Source organism: Lissotriton vulgaris, chromosome 10 (genome assembly GCF_964263255.1).
Source record: "Lissotriton vulgaris chromosome 10, aLisVul1.2, whole genome shotgun sequence".
In the NCBI taxonomy this organism is placed as follows: Eukaryota; Metazoa; Chordata; class Amphibia; order Caudata; family Salamandridae; genus Lissotriton; species Lissotriton vulgaris.
Window position 1 is genome coordinate 803972110 of NC_141698.1, and position 21784 is coordinate 803993893.

A 21784-nucleotide genomic window follows, 5' to 3' on the forward strand; every position below is an offset into this window, starting at 1 on the left:
TTGCTTCTTCCTCCCCTGTTTTTCCTGACCTGTGGTTGTTGGCAATAGGACTCTGGGCACTTTACCACTGCTGATCCGTGCTAAAGTGCATATGCTCTCTGTAAATTTTTATTGTAATTGGTTGCCCATGATTGACATATTTGTGTAACCAAGAAGTCCCTAGTAAAGTGCACTGAGTGTGCCAGGGCTGGTGATACAAATGCTTCTAGTGGGCCTGCAGCACTGATTTTGCCACCCACATGAGTAGCCCTAAAATGGTGTCTCAGACCTGCCACCGCAGTGCCTGTGTGCAGCCTGTGAACTGCCATGTCCTCCTGGTCAGTGTCCCCATTAACAAGGCCTAACCCTTCCCTTTCTGTACACATTGTTCACCCCTATGGAAGGCCCAAGGTACCCCCTTGGGCAGGGTGCAGTGTATGTAAAAGGTAGAGCATGTACTAGTGCAGGTGACATGCTCTGGTAGCGAATTACAGCCATTTTCGTTTTTACTCTATTTTGTGACATTTTATAATGCTGAATTGATATTCACAGCTAGAATGATACATCTGTTTATCTGATGTGGACTTTGCATTTTTCATTGCTTTCTATGGTGAAATTCATTATAAAAGACCCTCAATTTTAGGGCTAAGCCAGAGAACTCTTTTGATCTACCAGGGATGCTGCCAGATTCTCTGTAAGCTTGATTCACAATCTGGCCTTTGCCTATTTCCATCTGCTCATTCCTGCATCTATTAAAAGGGGTAAACGCCTTCATGGCAAATGATTTCTATTTCTTATGACTGATTTATTGAACCAACTGAACCTTATTTTCGTGTTTTCTATTGAATTTTGATATTTTAATAAACCTTCATGGTTTTCTCTAAATTACTGATGTTGACCTCGCTTTTTGAGTTAGATTTTTCTTTCTTATTTATTGAATGCATTTTTGAAATGGTGTTACAAACGTAATCTTTAGGGATGCATTGCCTCATCTGCTTATGAGGAACAGTACTATACCTGACCTGCACTGGGCACTGCTATCATGAAGTAAGTATATCTAAAAGATAATGCGCCCACAAATGCATATAAACATATTTCCCTTAGCTTAAATTAGGATGATAACAAGAATTCATGTATTACTTAAGTGAGGACGTGGAAGTCCTTCCTCAAGATGGGTTCTTAAACCAACAGCTCAGATTAGTCATCAATAACAACATACTATTTTAAGTACAAGTACAGCTTATTCCAGTGAACCTTTATTGATTCACACCTAACTCACTAACAGCAACAAGTCACTTGAGTGCCACATTGACATACCTTCTGCTTTAAGGCACACTTCAGTATGGAGGCACATTCACTCTGGCATAAGCTCTTACTTGCTTACAAAGTCAAAGCATACCTTCTAGAATTTCATCTAGGTCATTTTCCTGTTACACATAAAGAGGGGTGATGTCTTGCTCACAAGCATCATATACAGCCACCTCAGGGACTCAGAAAGTAAGACTGAATCACCGCCATGCACTGGGAGAGAGAGCTCCGTTGGCTTCCCTTGAGCTGTATGTTGAAATATAATTGAAAAAATATTGGCTGACATAAATATTTTGTCCCAAGCATTGTTTACAAAATAAATGCATCATTGAGTCTGGATTTTCTATTATTAACTCCAATGGGGCGATATTTTTGTAGACAATATGAAGGACAAGATATTTTTGTCAGATGATATTTCTCCAATGATGATCTGGTATCATACCCTTCCCTTGCAGGCTGTAATTACCTTCATAAACTACTATATGATATTCAAACCAGTTACCTCCTACACACTGCCTTACAGAGCAGACAAGATCTGTGGTAGTGACACATCACATGCACTCAGGACGTTTCTCGGCTTAAAAGCAAAGAAAGTACAGAATGAGAATACTAACAGTCAGGTCTTTTGTTCCTATCTACCAAGGATCTGGAACCAAATCCAACAAAGATCACCTAAACACCTTCACAATTCCATTTCTGGAGAAAAGCGACCATATACCTTAAGTGACCTTATGGAAGAGTAGCTGTGTTTGATTGCTTACCACACTAGAATGCTAATCAGCAGAACCCTCTCATTTGTGTGCAACTTTCGTGTGCCCTCACTTTGCATCCCCTTCTATTATACAGCAATCCATTGCTTTTTAAATAGGTTTATATAATGTAGACATACATACTTACAAAGCAATAGGATTTAATAAGAAAAGCTTGGAACAAAATTCGAGGTCCTATAATCAAAAACTATTTAAGATGTGCATGTGCAAATTGATGTTCAAAGCCATGTAACAAACAAAACATATGCAAGCTAAGCTCTTTAAATGTGTCTGTATATTGTACAGTAGGTCAAACAAGACTTACTTTCAACTTCCTTTATTTTCATTTCCCAAGGTATACAGGCAGTCCTAAAATTGTCGAAGTCTCTTTTAAATTTAATCCATTTCTGAAAAGAAATAAAAAAAAACAATGACTAAGAAATATGGGTTTGGTTAATGCGACACATTTCTATATGCGTAGGCATCTACAAAAAAATGATCTAGATCACTGTTTTCCAAACTGTGGGGTCCAGCCTATTTCCGGTGGGTCACGAATTCTGTGTTTGTCTTTCACATTTGGTGATTCAAAGACAAAGATTAAATGATGGGATAAATGTTTTTTGACAAATTGATGCTTATTGGATTAGTGTTTACTGTTCTTTTTCCAGCTGGAACGGGAGAGGAGTTTTTAAAGTGAATTTTGTGGCAATCTTGCTGGAGAATTGCAAAGTGTGATGGTTTTTGCAACACACTACAACATGTAGATACCTGAAAATGAACTGTATTCATTCAGCAGTTAGGAAAAGCAAAAATGAAGCACATTTTTTTGTAATTCTGACGTGTGCAGGAAACAGATTTTAATAGGAACAAAACAAATCAAGACAATTTACTTGCTAATGCACACATTTTAAATATTAACAGAAACCACATTTTCATACGTTATTATTTGTGCGCTATATAGTTTTATAAGTAAAACCGTATGTCTGTAAAATAGTGGCCACTTCACTAGAAAAGGTTCTGTTTGTGACAGTGCACTACCACACGATGCTTTAGTTATATTTAAAAAATCGTCCCTCCTCATGACCATTAAACTTAGGTGGGTCACAAAAGTTTGTCATTCTAAAAAAGTGGGGGGGGGGGCGTTTTTAAAAGGCTGAGGACCACTGATCTAGATAGCATAACCCGTACCAATTCAAACTGAATATTTTACATAACAAGTTCCATGCTAGGTCTACACATGGTGCAGAATAAGTTAAAAAGTAACTGTTATTGTTCTTGATTCAAGCAAGCATTGGGAAAACCAATACGTTTTGCCTGTGACACAAGAAAGCAGACTTACTGGGCATGAGAAAGAATAATTAAAAGCACGCCAAAATTGTGTTATTTTTGCTCACATGCACACATTTCGGGTTTCTGATGCTCTCTGGAGGATGGTTGTTGGTGGTGAAGTGTTCCACTAAGGGTGCTCCCTGGACCTTGCATATGATTCTGCTGATGTGTTGGAGTATCCTGACCTTCACCTTCTGTGTGGTCTGCCCTACATACACTGAGCTACATGGGCAACAGATGATGTAGACCACATTCATACTGTTGCAGTTAGAAAATGATGTGAGTATGTATGTCTGATTTTTGTGTGTGAAGCTAGCCCCTTCCGTGGTCAGAGGGCACACTTTGCACTGCCCACATTTGTAATGCCCAATTATAGGTGGGAGGCCCAGTTGACTTCTGAGGGCCTGTTGTTTGGGTGGCTTGAGGTATGCTTTGACCACATTGTACTTGATATTCCTTCCTCTCTTGAAGGCAAATAGCGGACTTTCTGTGATGTTAGGATTTGCTGGCAACCAAGTTCCAATACTTCTTGATGATTTTCTTCACACCATTACTTTTCGAGTTGAATGTGGTTACACATACAATATTCTTAGTCTTAGTCTTCTTTTCTTTAGTTTGTAGCAATAGATCCCGTGGGCAATACCAGGCACGCTTTCTTGCCCGTTTTAGTAGTCCATTCGCACACCACTGAACACTGAGCACCAATGTCATTTGGCCACCACGTATTTATTATATGTTGTGTTGACAGCCGTGATTATATGTGTAATGAATGTGAATGACATTATTTGGATAAAACTTACACAGTAGACAGCAATTTGAGTCATGTGCCTTATTGTTTGTAAAAATATTTTCTGCGTCTAGGCATTTTGAGATACTTTTGTGACACTTAATGCGGTAATAGAAGTAATCAGAAACGCGACAGAACAACTTTTGTTTATTACGATATACCCAGGTTCTGAGGGGCCCAGGGTCACTCCATTTTTGTACAATCACATGCACACATGAACATGCACTGGCTAGAATCTTGCAATGTTTTTTTCATGAGACATAAGATAAAAGCTTTCCAAGATGGAAGACCATGCATCTCTATCTATTAACAACCATTTTGGAATGGGCAAGAAACAATTCAATGCAGCGGCATTAAAGGTAGAAGGAGTGCTAGGAGACAAACTTGATGGGAAGTTAAATAGAGTTGGAAATGAAAAAGGGGTAGTGATAATGTACTCCCAACGTGCAAGTCTTTTATTCACATAGAGACATACTATCAGTAGGAAATGATAACCACAGTTAAGTTGACATTATTATTATGAGAGTACAGGACGTCAGACCAGCAAAGGACATTGTTCTGAAACTACAAAACATAAGATCAGCAAAAAAGCTTAAAGATTGTTCAAGCAATACAAGAATTGTCTCCACTTTCCATTCCAGCCAGTACAACACTTCAGGATGCAAAAGGTGGCAAAAGACCCCTTTCTTTATCATCACCCCACTCTCAACCAAGGGCATTCGGGGCATACCTTAGTGGCAAGTTCTCCTCGATCACCCAGAGGGATGCGCAAACCCACAGTTCATACCAACACATCCACTGGGGCACCGTATAGCGTCCTAACCCTTTCGGGGAGCCTGTAACCAGCCAAAATCCCCAAAAATGTTCAACTCCAGGTACGTCCAGGACCACCAGTGGGTCAGACATCCCTCCCACCTGCCTGCAACCCACAAAAATCAAACTCCCTTAAAGGTTTAAGTTCAGTAAAATTAGGTCAAATATCCGAGTTTGTGAGATGTGGTATTTTTTGATTCCGGTGTGCGGTTATAAGAAAAGAGCAGATCCTTCTCCTCTCAATGCCTTATATGATGCTGTTCCGGGTACCCACAATAACTTCACGGTTAACCATCCTTCATGGTGAAACAGATGAGGGACTCGACACCCTGGCTCGTGTCTGTGGAGTGACTAATGGCATCCCCCTGCGATGCACAGGGTGCGCCTGGCTGGTAGAGCATGGAAATGGAGAGAAAGAGAGACAAGAAACACTTATGTACTGCAATGCAAGTACCTAACATTAGCCATGAAAGGATATACCTAATCCAATCAAAACATGTTAAGGGGAATAGGCTCCTCCGGGTGGTACAAACACAAGAAAAGGAAGGAAAGCCATTAAAGCAAGAGCAGGGACATGAAATAAAAAAGAGTCATCTGGTCTGTTGCTAACTCACAGGTAGGACTGCTTGTATATGAGACATAAAAACAACCTTAGTAACCTTGTGAGAGTGTAGAAGTTGAGGCCTCATGATTCAGAGCATGCATGTGTCTGTTGTGGGGGGTTTATATGTGTGCTTGTAGAGAGTACAGGTGTGTTTGTGTGAGTGTTAAACAAATGCGATATCTGAACGGAAATAGCAGGGATAATGGGAGAAACATGTGGTAAAAGTCCTGGTAATATCAGGTGTGCATGTTAGTTCCCATTCCGTCCCAAAACATGCAATTGTGCAACAAAGGGGTAGTACAACTACCCTGTAATGGTAATCCCTGGTCTGTCATTACTGACTCATTTTTATTGGAAGACTTATAATGACATACAGTTAAAACAACCTCTTGTAATATGTACTGTACATAAATATTTCTCATCACTTCCATATTCACTTCTGACCTATTGCAGGAATGGTTTAATTTATTAGCCCAAATTCAGTTTTAGTACATTTGAGCACAGTTGCTTGATAGTGGGCTGAGGTGCAAGTTGATTTCTTTTGCAGACAGGTATTTATGTAAGGTAGATATTTGGCAAGCAGATTGAGTTGCTATGGTTTTTAAGTGTTTCTTTGTCTGTTTTCACATAAAACTGATATGCAGTGTTACCCTTTTATCAAGCTAGAAACCTTCCCTGTGCCTAATGAACAAATAAGGCGCATCGTAATTATTACTTCTTTAATATGCACCTGTTCTATTACTCGTAAATGTACTGGGAAGAGCATCTATCACCAGTCAGCATGGAAATGAAACATGTCGTAGTTGCTCTCTCAAATGCTATTCATCTCATTGATCAATACACATAATATGAAGTTGATTTTTATTTCAAGAGTAATTTCATGTCCAAAGTCACAAAAGGAACAGAACAAAGGGATGAATACATAGAAAAACATGCATTGAGGAAGCGAATAGGTCTGGTGTTGTATGCTGGCCTCTTAGGTTGTCAACACTAGTTTTGCTTTTCATGTTTTTTTCAAGACCGAAGTGTTGGTGAAATTGTTGGACCCTCTTCAATCATAAATCAAATGACTGAAGCGAATATAATTTTGGTTTTGGAAGAAGCACACATTGCCAAAGAAGTCCTTGGCACTTGAGGGAACTATATTGTGTTTGGATCCGCTCCTGTGAATGGGAAAAATTCCATGACTCTTATGTTATGCTATTGGGATTCCTAAAGTGCAGCAAATACCCAGAAGCAACTTGGCACTAGCTAATAAGGCAGTGATAGACACAGAGGGAAAGAGACTGATGCTGCTGTTTTCTCAACTCCGGATGTGCAGTGCACTTAGCTCTGCCAAAAAGGCCTCTGTGCAAGTTCTCTGACCCTTGAAAGGTACATGTCTTATTGGTTCACCTACAATTGCCCAGAGGTAACTTACTTATAAATCCCTAGTATATGGTACCTATTGCCTCTAAGTTAAAGGGTCTCTGGTGGATTGCAGCACTTGTATATATATAACCAACAGCCCAAACATTAAAATGATAATAAAACAATAAAAATACACAGATATATATACAATAGTAGCAGCAATATGTCCATGTTTAAAATGCAGAATGCTTCAAAAGCAGATACAATAAGAGCAGCAATGTATAATATCTACTCTCATCAGTGAAAAGAACCTGATGTAAAGTGCAGAGTGCTTTATTTATTTTATTATTTATTTAATGAATTTCTATGGCGGAACAGCTACCCAGAGATTTCCCTGGGCCCTGGACCTGCACTAAGTTAAGGAAGAGTCAAAGAAGTTATTAGTTGAACAACGAAGTCTTACTGCCTTTTCGAAATTTTACATAGTTCTGTTCAAGCCCTAGCTGAAGAGGTAGCGAATTCCACAGTACAGGAGCCAGCTGAGCGAAGGAGCGGCCACCTATCCGCACTCGTTTGAATCTAGGGACCACAAATTTAGCCTGATTTGACGAGCGAAGATGAAGAATAGGGATGTATTGTTTGACCAGCTCGCAAAGATAGATGGGAACCTTTCCAGTATTGATTCTGAACATGAAGCAGAGTGCTTTGAATTTAGAGCGATTACCAATCTTAAGCTAGTGTAGGTCGCATAGGTAGTCAGAGATGTGGGTCATTCTTGGGAGGCAATATAGCAGTCTAGCTGCAGCATTTTGGATCACTTGCAGCCGATGAGTGACCTCTTTATTGGCTCCTAAGTATAAGATATTCCTGTAGTCCAGCCTTGAAACAATAAGGGCCTGGACTATTGTCTTTTGATCCCCTTCTGGTAGCTGCCAGAGGATTTTCCTCAACCACTTTAAAATGGCAAAACATATTGAGGCGGTCTTAGCTGACTGTTGTCGCATGGACAATTTGTCATCAATCATGATGCCCAGGTTGCGGACAGACTGCGCTGGTTGAGGGGTAGGACCCATTTCAATTGGCCAATGTATAGGACCCTAGAGCTCCTTCTGTTCGCCAAAGATAGGAAAGCTCTGTTTTGCTGCCGTTAAGCTTCGATTTATTGGAGTGCATCCAATCCGCAATCTTTTGGAGTCCAGTAAGAAGGGGAGACACCTCAGCATTGTCAACTGCGGATAGAGAGAAGACAAGCTGGGTGTCATCTGCGTAGGAGAATATAGTAAGGCCGGCTTCTTCTGCTATAGTTGCCAAAGGACTTATATATATATTAAAAAGCAGAGGATTTAAGATAGAGCCCTGAGGCACCAGAGTGCTAGAGTTATTATTCTTGGAGAACACCTGAAAAGTTCGAATAAATAAAAAGCTCATTAGCCATTTCAGGGTGGAGCCGCCAACACCCCTAGCTTCCAGAGTTTGGACAAGGGTTGCATGGGAGATGGTGTCAAAGGCGGCACTCAGATCCAGTAGTATGAGTGCCACCATGCCACCCCTGTCCAGCCTCTGGCGAATTGTTTCTGTCACTCCCAGGAGTGTAGATTCCTTAGAATAGCCTGCTCTGAACCCGGATTGGGACGGGTGCAGAAGATTTTTGGAGTTCACAAATTCCGACAATTGGTTATTCACATGCTTTTCCAAAATTTTGGAAAAAGCAGGTAATAGTGAAACAGGGCGAAAGTTAGAGAAAACGTCCGGATCCCCGTTTGCTTTCTTCAGTAAGGGTTTGACCATAGCGTGTTTCCATATGTCCGGCATCACTGCTTCCTCCAATGAGGCATTAAGGAGTTCCCTAATTTTGTTTAAGATGCGCAGAGCCAGTTGTTTTAGAATGTGTACAGGGATGGGATCATTCGTGGATCCCGACTTAATGCTCTTTAAAATCTACATAAAGGGTGTCGGATGTAGCAATTGCCAGCTGGTAAGTAGATTCCCGGGAGATTCTGCCGGCTCATTGATGGAACTAGAAGCCATTTGAATGGATGCAGAGCTCTGCTCTTCATTTGTCCTAAAGTCTGTATACATTTTCTCAATTTTATCATTGAAATAGTTCGGCAGCTGGTTGCATGGAGTTACCGAAAGTTTAGGGGGTTCTGGTTGATGTGCTGCACCCGACAAGTCTTGTACCACCTTAAAAAGAAGTTTAGGATTATTTTGTGCAGCGAGGATATTATTTTTCGTGAATTCTGCCCTTGCCATCTTGCATGATCGTTGGTAGGCTTTAATAGCTTGTTTGTAGGCCAGTTTTTCTGCCGGTTCATAATGTTTCCTCCACTGCCTCTCAAGTACCTTGCATCTACTTTTTTCATTTTTAAGAGTCTCCGAGAACCACGGAGCTGGAGGGCGAAGGTACCTTAGTTTGTTCTTAGTTAATGGGATGATAGTATCTGCTGCATCAGTTAGTCACTTATTGATTATGTTCTCAACATATAAAACTAAGCTGCAAACAATACCATGAAATCACACCAAATAGAACAGTAGAAGAAGAAAAAATAGTTCACTGATATAGGTAAACGGTAAAGTGTAACTCATGATCTTTACACTGGTCTAATTTTTTAGAATTGCATTGCGTTTGTACCAAACTGTCTCTAAAATTTACTAACAGCTACAACAGTTCTAGGGGAGATGTCAGTTTTTAGAATCCTTTGTGCTATTTGATATTGTGCGATTCCCAGTTTGCGACAAATCGGAATAACCCACCTCCTACGAGGGGAGGAATACTCCGGACAGAGAAATAGCAAATATGATTAATTTTCGTCACACTGATTACACATCGGGCAGGACAGTACTGGCTGTGCTTGATTCCATTTGTGGGTAAATGATCTTATAGGTAATATCCCCAAACAAAACTGTATGAAGAGACTTTTAGGGAAAGCAAAAGATATAAAATCCATGTAATACTCTAGTAGTGAAGTCGATTTAAAATCAAGGAATTTAATGGTCAAAGATCCTACAGAACTTTTTCTTAATATACATTTGTTAATAAAGTTCCAATAGGTAGTTTTGAGAAGGTGTGTATCAATTTTCTTCAATTTATTAGGATCAGCCCAAAATCGGTAAAGACCTAACTTTCCCAACCATGAGGATTGCAGCACTTATTGTGCCACTACAAGTGTTACAAAGCAAAGTACGACTCCCGTTCCGCCCTTCCTGGCTGGCAGAGCAGTTTTTCAACTGCTAACTCGACTTTAACATTTAAAGTAATTGCAAAGCCCAACCTTTCTTTTTAATGTATGTATGTCACCTTTAAGGTAGGCCTAATGAGTCCTAAGAGAGTGCTGTATATTAAAGAGTAGTACATATTTTCTTATATGGTCTGACTGTAAAAAACCCACATGGCCCAAAAGGCGAGCTTCAAAGAGGAAGCCGCATTTGAAGGGTGAATGGTGAACAAACACTGGAATGCTGCTCTTTTGTTCTTGCAGCCAAAGTAGCATTAGAGGCAGAGAGGGGAAAACCACTCCCTAACAACTTTTTCTGTGGGCATGTTGCTCGCATGTAACCAAATCTCTGGGATTGGCTAGGGAGCTCTGCAGGCCTAGAGAGAGAGTTCTGCCACATTGGGAGTAGGAAAAATGGTGCATTCCGTGCTTCCTATTACACTTTACAGGAAGTTGTAACTAAGTGGGAGGGGACCAGAAAGCCCATTGACTAGTAATTACTGCATCCCAGAGGGATCAACCTGGACATAAAAACAACCAAACCTCAGAACACTTCTGTACTGGAGAGGACCAAAGAAATACTGCCCTGCTGTTACCTAGAAACAACAAGAGAGGCTGCTCCAAAGACTGGACTGTAGCTGCTTTTCCTTGAGCTAGCATAGAAAGGATTTTGTAAGTGGTTTCCTGCTAGAGAAACAGTCACCCCCAAGCCTCAGACAGAAGAAGTGACTCCAAGAGTCAGTTGGCAGACTTCATATTACAGGGCCACAACGTCTTAAGAAGCCTCCCTCGGTGAGTTGATAGCTAAGAACTACAGACCACCCACCGCGGCTGCCCAAGTGCAGCTTAGGAGACTGAGTCTCGACCCTCAAACCAACTGGAAGAGTCATCCGAGTGCATCTTGGTCACCCAGCAAAGATATTATTACTGGATAAATGCAGCCCCTAGTTCCACTGTAATAGGAGACTAGTGGCAACTGATTTTCAGCTGGACTTCACCCCAACTTCAAGTGACATAGATCCCATTGACAAAGTCACCCCACCGTGTTCATAGACAGAGGGTTGGGCCCAGGGAGACCCAAATCAATGGATCATTATCTTCACATTCTATATCTGAATAAAATATGCAATAGTCCCTTCCATCAGGACTGCTCCTTTAAAGTTAATGGATGTTCGCCCATAGAACCTGGAACTAGACTGGATACTGCTTTGACTGCCAGGTAACTGTTCAACTGGACCTTATTGGTCTCTGTGACAAGATCAATTGTGGCATTGGTTGTCCTAAGATTGACAAAGTAGTAATTTACTACTTTATGAACATTTTCAAAGTAACTGCTATTTTTGTGCTAAGTGACACAGCAGTTGTTTAGTGCCCTTTTGAAAATTCATATCTCTAGAACCCTCTGGTGGATTTCTATTATTGAGGTGTCTATTTAAAAATAAGAATGCAACCTATTATTATATATTGACTTTGGATTTTTACTGAGTCTTGTTCTTTTCTTATTCAACTGTTTTGGTATTTCTTAATGCTTTACATGCGTTCCTTTGATAAAGCTTGACTGCTAAGATCCATAGCTATCCAGGGTTGAACTAAGATGTTTCAAACAACTCTGACCATACCACCATGGCAGTGAATGTATTATACTGTGAGCCATTCAATCACACAATATAACAAATGGCTTTCCTCACAGCTGTGATTTACAATTTTAAACTCCACATCTATGTACCTCAAACATATATATCTTCAAGTCAAGTAGGTGTGGAGTTAAGAACGTAAATAAAACTATACTTATCTTTTCATACTGTGGTAGTCTATGCACTCCATACAATATTTTCGCTGTACGATATTTAGAATTCAATATTGTAATTAGGCACCAACAAATCTAGGCATACAACATGGTTACTATCAGCATTGTTAGGAAATGCTTTATCATAATAAAATGCCGCCACATTACTAATGACATAACAGTCACAGCAGTAAGTGCCTACGTGCACAAAGGAAATAATAAAAGCTATAAATCTCTGTAGCTCCATATGAACTATAATTCAGAGAGGAGTTCATGTTTTGGATTTCCAATTTTTTTTGTTTACAAACCTCAGCATATAATTTCTACATGGTTTACTATTAAATTGGCACTTTCCATTTTGGGTTAACGCACTAAAAGAACGTTCTGTCTTTTTCTTGCAAAGTAGCCTTCTTTACTATGGTTAGAGTAAGCCCTCTGACTTAAGTAATGTCCTGAGTTGCACTTTCAGGAGCTACTTCCAAGAGACTGATCAGCTAGCTACCTATTGAAGGCTCCTGATTTGGAAGGATTTGCTTAATTTGCTGTTACAGGTATTTCCTCTCTTAGCGGGAGGTCCAAAGGCCTATAGATTCGGAAGGCTACTTCTTTGATCAGTCAAGTATCACAGTTACTGCCTAATGTTCATACATTCCAGTTTGTGCAAATGGAATGTGGCAGGGGCACACTTTTTTTATTGTCAATTTTTTAAATGATAATTTTTTATCAAACTATATTAATCATTTTAATGGTTTGTTCAAACACTGGGACTCCTTTATGGAATCCTATACTAATTATAATATCCTACCCTGTTCCATAATTCATTTTATAATCCAAATTGGGGCAAAAGTGTTTTGAAGATTTCTCCAGAATGCTTGCAGATGACATGGAAATTGCTGTTTTTTGTGGCAAACCGATTTGTCAATGACTTTAGTTACTCAAAGTGATCTCTGTAAGACATCTAATCAATGCTCAATGGGGAACAGATTTGGGTAATTGTTGCTTCCTACATTTTGAGGCAGGGGTTGTTCTAGTTTTATTGATTACATTTTTGTTTCTAACAACCTAACTTGTAAAATCTTTTCTTCTCCCATGCATTCAATGGGCTACAGCAACCATAGTTACTTTTCCCCTTTTATCAGTTATTTGACCAATCCACTTATATGACCCAACTGAACCTAGCTGTGAAGGATGGTGGACTCAGATTAAAAAGGAATCACGTTATTTCTAAAACATTTTGAAGCAATTTATAAACATTAAGGTGTCGATTACGATAGCAGCGAGACCACCACCGACAGGCTGTCGGCGACGGTCTTACCGCCATTGGATCAATTTTTACCACCCGCCATATTAGGATGGCAGACAATGTGATGGCGATCAGAAACACTAACCAGCATGCATCGACTGGCTCCTTGAACCTGCCGGTATGGCGGAGGGCCTCGCAATCCCTGCAATGGTGGCCATGCCTACCAGGCACCGCCGTTGGAATTACAATGTCTATCCCCGCCAGCTGTTCCATAGTGGTTCATCCACCATAAAAAGACTGGCAAAAAGAAACACTAATGGTGCCCCCATACATATCACTGCACAATGTGGCAGGCACCACATAGTGCCTGTCACGTAATGCATGGATATGCTCTCTGTCTATTTCTTGTACTGCAGCGTGTGCAGCAGCATGCAACAGCGGCTACAATACAAGAGATAGGCAGTGCGACCAAATTGGAGGCGATCACATTATAATAAGTTTGATGGGACAGCCAGCAGCACGTCGGGCAGTCCCGTTGTCAGATAGGGTGGCAGGTGGCATGAATCCACCCGCCATCCTAATCAGGCCCTAAATTATCTGATATGTATGGCTGCTCAGAAAGTGTGGTTCTATTTGATGTATTGGTGCTGAACTCTTTTAAGAATATATTAGGCCTGGGTGCCACTCTAGTAGATTTTTACTCGAGGAGCAGCTTTCTCAAAGTGTACAGGCAGTTTCTCAACATGAGCCGTCACAAGCATATGAGACCACTCGCAATGAGAAACCAGACCCTCCCGGGTTGAGAAATCTCACCGGGTGGTTTATTTTCCACGATTGCCTTCGCCAACTTAATGTTGGTGATCGTGAACAAAGAAAAATCTCACCGGGAGGTGGATTTTCCTCGCTCGCACTTGCCAACTTGATATTGGTGAACACGAGTAAGGAACAAAACTCCGCCGGAAACTCCGCAAACTCTAAGAGCGGAGCAGAGTTAACCGCCCAGGGATAGCAAGGTTGCATTTTGCACTCCAATACACAGCATACTACATACTTGCATTTTGAGGAATTACGCGTAGTTTTACTCAATTATGATGTAATTTCAGGTAATTATGCAAAAGCAAAATATATGAATTCCTCACACCCCTAGAATATGTGTTTATATTGATAATTTATTAAAGGATCATCTGGTTTCTTCGGTTTCCAAACCACATAGGTCTCAAACCTCATGCTCTCAAACTAATCATAATCTAATGTAGGCTCTGAATAAACGATCTGGGTAGAAGTCAGATGTAGTGCAATGTCTGCTTCTTTATAAGGGAAATTTGACTGAAAGGAACCATTGAATCAAGTACAAAGCCTGCACAATCTCGTTGAGTCTGGTCATAAGAAAGATATCCGTCTTTTCTGGAAGATTATTAACTGCTCTTTTTTTAAATAATCTGTTGATTCTAAAATTCTTCCTGGCCTGTTTAGTGGCAGGGAAGCAATGACCGAATTTCGACGTCCTTATAGATCCGTATACCTTGATGAAAGAGGTTACAGTCATAGGATTTTATAGACCTAAAATCAGCTTTAGATAAAGTCAACAGTCCTTAGCTTTGGTCACTACTTGTTGCCATGGGGGTTAAGACAGGCACTGTGTACTTTTTGCATGACTTACTTTATGACATGCCCACCAGGGAAGGGTAAGGCATGAAGGGTGAATGAAGTGAGTCTTTTAGACAGCCTAAGGGCATGCAGCAAGGGTGTGTGTTGTGCCCAATTCTGTTTGTTTTATACTTTAATGAACTCGAACCTGCCTTATTGCAAATGAGCCAGGACATACCTTGGGTGGGTTCTAAACACATTCCCATTGTTTTGCATGCAGATGATGCCATTCTGATGGCCCATATGGCTAAAAAAAAATTTTTTTTTGTAAAAAATTGGAGGTACCCCTGTTACCAATGGCAGGGTGGGGGGGACTTAAGCACTAAAAGAGAAACACCCTGTCTTAGACGTTTTTAGGTACGGTTTCCTACCATATAAACACAGAGAGTTAGATACTTAGGAAGTTTGTAAATCTATAGGATCTCAGGAATCAAATGAAATAAAGCTAACGCAGGGCAGTGCTGGGTAGACAAGTAGACAAAATGAATAAAGCAAGATAATAACACCAAGTGAGAAGATATGTCAGAATACAAACAATAAAAATGTATTACCTCCCGAACGGGTTACAATCTAAAAGAATAATTAAAAACCACTATAAGCCACCCAAAAGGTGGATAGTTCATAAAAACAATCATATACAATCAAGTGAACACAGTCGACGCAGCGTTTCGGTGCTTAAAAGAATCTTCACACCTTCCTCAGGACGTTCACACTAATTTCATATCTAAAGCAATCAAAGAAAAGTTTTTCAGTCAAGTACAACTTTGATGAATTAACAAAACATTACGCCATTTGTCTACACTTAAGGATAGTTATAGCTCCTGCATTCCTCTTGTTACTTATTTAAATATGTTCTCCATTTTAACATGTATAGTTCCCAAAACATATGAATTCAGAGCATATGAATTGCTATTCTGCATCATACTAACATCTTGTGCCTAGTTAAAAAATGCTCACAAGGCCATTCCGTATTTTGTATATATATAGCTGGGGGTTATACATCCTTTTATACCCCGAGTCTGTATAGCCTTAATGAATTTTCTAGGGCTTAACCAGTTTCATACATGTTTGGTTTTTGAGTACCTGTTGGTGATGTGGGATGAATGTATCAATTTTTTCACCCAGAAAACAAGAATTAATCTTCAGCGGAATTATTCTCGCTCAAGCTGTGTAGTAAAGAGGCACAGAAAATATTCAATCATTTTGCTTCATATTTCTGTGGTGGAATTTCATAAGAAGCTAAATCACCAGTAAATTACCTTCTATACTGATGCACTTATTTTCTAGGTGCACGGAGGGGCCACCGATGGATAGTCTCAATACCTAGATATACAGATACATACGGATCAATCCAGTTTTTCAGATTTTTATGAAGATCATTTGTTTATTTTATGTATCATTCCATATACATACTGACCTGATAGTTACTCAGGCTATCAGTGAGAATTTCACGACTCTTGTGGATTGTCGCTTCTGAGGGTTCTTCGTACATTTAGAAACCCCACTTTCTTGGCTCTAGAGAAAAAATATTTTTTTAGGGATCAAGGGGCACATGCATCATTGTAGGATTTTGCATTTCCTAAATAGCGAAAATTAAGGAATCGCTATTTAGGAAATGCAAAATGCTATGCATCATTTTTTTCGGTATTTCTTTGTGATTCGGTAAAAATCGCATTTTTTACCGAATCCCAAAGAAATACCGAATTCTTAAGTTAATTTTCGCAATTTCCATTGATTCCTATGGGCCAAAAGGCCCATAGGAGTCAATGCAAATTGCGAGTGGCACTTAGAAAATTTCATGGGTGCAGGGGGGGGTCCAAAGGACCCCCCCATGCACCCCTGAAATGTATTTTTCGCATCATGTTGCACACACACATGTCCTAAGGACATGTGTGTCCGTAACATGAATGTTGAAAAAATAACATTTTAAGCATTTTAAACACTTTTTCCAAATTTACCGAGTGGTTCAACCACTCGGTAAATTTGGAACCCTAAGTGCGAATTTTCACTTGTCAAAAGTGATGATGCATTGCTTTTAAGAAGTCGCACATCTGCGACTTCTTAAAAGCACCCGCAATTTTAGAACTCGCAACAATGTTGCAAATTCTAAAATTGCTTCATGCATCCCAAAAAGCACTTTTGCATTCGCAAACGGCCGATTTTAAGGAATCGCACCGTTTGCGAATGAAAAAGTGCTTGATGCATGTGGGCCCAAGGACCTTGTTTTCATAAACCAATAAATTTAACAAAGACGTCTCCAATTACAATACGGAAACTGTCTATCCTTATACACAGAAGGATTTCTTTGACCGTCCGAGAGAAAATTTCCCTAACCGCAACCAATGGCAACAACCCTGGCGCACTTACCCCCAAAAAAGAGTGACTTTTTCCGACTCCTCTTATACTAGCAACGACTCGGATCAGGATAAGACAGGGGATTCAAATAGAATAGTTGAATCAACATCTACTCCAAACAGAGAATCCTTACCTTTTTTAGGCCATCGGGGAAGAGGGAACAATTACAACAAACCCAGAGGCAACGGGAGAGGGAAGTTTTACCCTCAACCTCAACAACAAAAGAGGTATTACACCAGGAGTCAACAGAAATGGGATTAGAAGACAAAGCAGCCATCATTAACCTCTCAGAAATTACACTCACAACAATAGAAAAACAAGTCTTAGACAAAGGTTTAGGTTACGCGATTAGTTCCAGGGTCAATAGATATAATCTAGAAAGGGACCTTCAGGGATTCTTCAGAAAAATTAGGCTCCATGAATTCTTCAGGGAAAAACCACCGAAGGTAGGACCTCCAAATAAATCTGGCTTTAAGCCTAAATCGACTTGGACACCCAACATAGGGATGGTCAACAAACAAATTGACCTATTTGAAAAAGTGGTGGAAAGTAACATCTCTTCCCTTCTTACTCACCCTTTGAGAAGCATGAATAACCTTAATGCAGAACAACGAAGTGCCCTTAAAAACCTAGAAAATAATGAGGCCTTAACCATAAAGCCCGGGGATAAGGGAGGCAGTATAGTGCTTATGAATACCAAAGACTATGAGAATAAAATGATGTCTTTATTGAGCAATGAGGAGCATTACTGCCCCTCAAGTAGACAAGAATGGAATACTTTAACCCAGACAGTAAAGCACCTGTTAAATTTTGCACTAGAAGATGAGATTATTTGTCTAGATGAGTATAATTTTTTAAACAACGAGGCACCTATCATTCCTGCCCTCTATGGACTGCCTAAAGTCCATAAAAATTTACAGGACCCCCCCATGCGGCCCATTGTGTCGTCAATTGATTCCATCACAGAGCCGCTGAGCAAATACGTAGACAAGTTCCTCCAGCCAATTGTAGTAAAACAAAAAGCATACGTCAAAGATACATCTAGTATGATAGACAAAATTGAGGGTCTATCCTATGATGTCAATTCACAATGGCTAGTGACGTTAGATATAGAGGCCCTCTATACTAACATTCCGCAAGACGATACAATCAGGATGATAGAGGGTCTCCTTAAAAATGGAACAGATGACTTAGATCATCATGCTACATTTATACTAGATTGCATAAAAATTATTTTGAAAAATAATATTTTTTTATTTAAAAATAATTTTTTCAAACAAATCAAAGGCATCAGCATGGGGCCGACCTGTGCCCCAAGTCTAGCGTGTCTATATGTAGCAGCATTTGAAGAAAGACACATTTTTAATCCAATGGCACCATTCAGTGAGAATATTTCGTGTTGGTCGAGATACATCGATGACATTTTTTTATTTGGACAGGCTGTTTGGAAGTATTAAATGACTTTATTCTTTGGTTGAACTTGGGAGACGAAAACCTTAAGTTTACCTCCAATTACAATAAAATAACTATCGAATTTTTAGATATTAAAATTAGAGTGGAGAATGAAGTGTTGGGTGTGGACTTATATACTAAACCTACCGACCGCAACACTCTTCTTCACTATGCAAGCAACCATCCAAATAGTCAGAAAGACAACATACCATTCGGTCAGTTTTTAAGAATCCGAAGAAACTGCACGAATATATCAGACTATAATAAACATGCAGACCTCTTATCTAAGAAACTTAAAGACCGAGGTTATCCCAATAACTTGATCAGAAGAGCATACAAACGTGCGAAATATTACAACAGGGAATCTCTTCTGAAAAAGAACACCGAAGGTGAGGACAACACAAAAGCCAATGACAGACTGATTTTTGTTACAAATTATAGCACAGCAAGTAATAAAATAAAAAATATTATCAATCGCAATTGGTCATTATTAAATGATAGACAGGGTATAAACATCCCCAAACCAATGTTTAGTTTCCGCCGCAACAAAACAATTAGGAATTGCCTAGTACACACCTTCAAAGAAAAGAAACAAAAAACCCCAAATACTATCAATAACACCCCTTTACCGACTGGCAATTTCCCGTGCAATATGTGCTCCAATTGTACAACAATGATTAAAGGCAATGCTATTCAATACAATGGAGTGGACCATAAAATCAAAAATTTTGCCAACTGTAGAACCAAAGATTTGATATATATGGTACAATGCCCCTGTAAGAAAGCATATATTGGAGAAACTGCGAGAGAAATCAAAACCAGGATAACTGAACATAGATCCGCTATTAGAACCCAAAAGAAATCAGCCCCGCTAGTTGAACACTGGATTAATCACAAGCACAGACCAGAAGATCTCAGATGGTGTGTAATAGAGATCATAACACACAACATGAGAGGTGGTAACGTGAACAATAAAAGAAAAAAAAGAGAACAGTTTTATATGTCTCTTTTCAATACGTTCCGCACTGGATTAAATAATAGAGAGGAATGGGAAAGACTAATCCTGTAAAACTCTATCCACCTCCTGCATACAGTCTGTGAACAAAAGTTTGAATTCCAAAACTTCTGCACTAGCTACGAGTAGATTGGCCCTTTTGGCTACTAATAATGAAACATTGTTTTCCTAAATATACAAACCTGTCTATTTAACTTGATGTCTATCTCCTGTATGCATGAATGATGTACTGATACAAATCATTGTTTATATGTATTGGTTACCTCTAGCTTTCAGTAGTATCATGTCGACAGATCTGGTTTCTCAATTGCCAATGCGAATAGGACCAATGTCACAGCAGTGTAAAATTATTCATTGCATAAAATTGCATATTTTACGAAGTTTACAGATCAATTGTGAATTGCATTTATGTCATTTGTATATATATACATTTTTTACACTTATATGTAGAGGTCGTTCTTTATGAATAGACACTATATAGAAATGAAAAATAGAGAAAGTATATTGCTCATGGCCTATCAAAAACACAGAAGTACGGAGTAAATGATCACTCGACCGTTTTGTATACTAGAAAACGATGCCCAATCCAATATGGCCGCCATATTTTTCGATATAATACTTTCTCTCTTTAAAAACTCGATATAAGTGTTTTTGAGCAACGCATGATTGGTACTACTTCGTAGCGCTGTTCGCGTAAAATATAATAACAAAAATACACGAGGGAAATATGAGCATTGTTTCCCCGTTTTCCATCACATCAGCAAATGGAACACTTCCGGGTGATCCGGCCCGCGTTTCCCGTATATGACAGTTTTTCTTTGTTCTAACCTTATGGACAGGATCGCCATGAAGTAATATTTAGCTTATTTTAAAAGACTTAAATCTTGAATATACGCGGTCAAAGTAAATATTTCACCCGCGAGTACACTTCCGGGTCAAGAAGAGTAGTGTCAGCATAAAAACACCCCCGTGAATGGGTGCTTTCAGAGTCTGCACCATCACGAAGGCATCGACAACCACGACAGCACGGAGGAGCAGGGAGGCCGAGTCAGTAAATATTGGTAAGAATACTCTCTCCCATTGAAAAAATAGAATTGGTCGAATTATCGACCTATTGTTAATTTTAAATAGGTTCCTCTTCTAGACTAGTACTCTTTTTAAATAGACAATGTTCCCTTATGGAGCTGGATACATAGTGTATTTGTCAGTATAGCTTAAAATGCCTCATAGAGTTGTGTTTTGTAACACATAGATAAAATAGAGGACTGCAAGGACAAAAGGAAAACTTTACCTTCCTCTTTCAGTATACTAAGCAGAATATTGAAAATGGACAATATAAATACTATTCTCAAATTGTCCAATTACTTTGTGATAGTCAAAACATAGCCCCAACTGCTAAGAATTTAAACGTGTAAAAATGTCTACGACATCTAAATGTATTAGTAAACTTTTTTTCAAAAAATAGTGGGTTATGAAAACAAGGTCCTTTATCCCTAAAAAAATATTTTTTCTCTAGAGCCAAGAAAGTGGGGTTTCTAAATGTACGAAGAACCCTCAGAAGCGACAATCCACAAGAGTCGTGAAATTCTCACTGATAGCCTGAGTAACTATCAGGTCAGTATGTATATGGAATGATACATAAAATAAACAAATGATCTTCATAAAAATCTGAAAAACTGGATTGATCCGTATGTATCTGTATATCTAGGTATTGAGACTATCCATCGGTGGCCCCTCCGTGCACCTAGAAAATAAGTGCATCAGTATAGAAGGTAATTTACTGGTGATTTAGCTTCTTATGAAATTCCACCACAGAAATATGAAGCAAAATGATTGAATATTTTCTGTGCCTCTTTACTACACAGCTTGAGCGAGAATAATTCCGCTGAAGATTAATTCTTGTTTTCTGGGTGAAAAAATTGATACATTCATCCCACATCACCAACAGGTACTCAAAAACCAAACATGTATGAAACTGGTTAAGCCCTAGAAAATTCATTAAGGCTATACAGACTCGGGGTATAAAAGGATGTATAACCCCCAGCTATATATATACAAAATACGGAATGGCCTTGTGAGCATTTTTTAACTAGGCACAAGATGTTAGTATGATGCAGAATAGCAATTCATATGCTCTGAATTCATATGTTTT

The 21784-nt window shown here is 39.3% G+C and overlaps 1 protein-coding gene across 1 annotated transcript in view; it reads right to left on the bottom strand.

Moving 5' to 3' along the window:
* The window catches only part of LOC147688814 (transmembrane channel-like protein 2), a 523112-nt gene that overhangs the window by 471599 nt on the left and 29729 nt on the right, over positions 1–21784 (bottom strand). The window contains exon 4 of the mRNA XM_086939828.1: positions 2362–2443. Coding sequence (XP_086795954.1) covers positions 2362–2443 — 82 coding nt within the window. The remainder of the gene's footprint in view (positions 1–2361; positions 2444–21784) is intronic.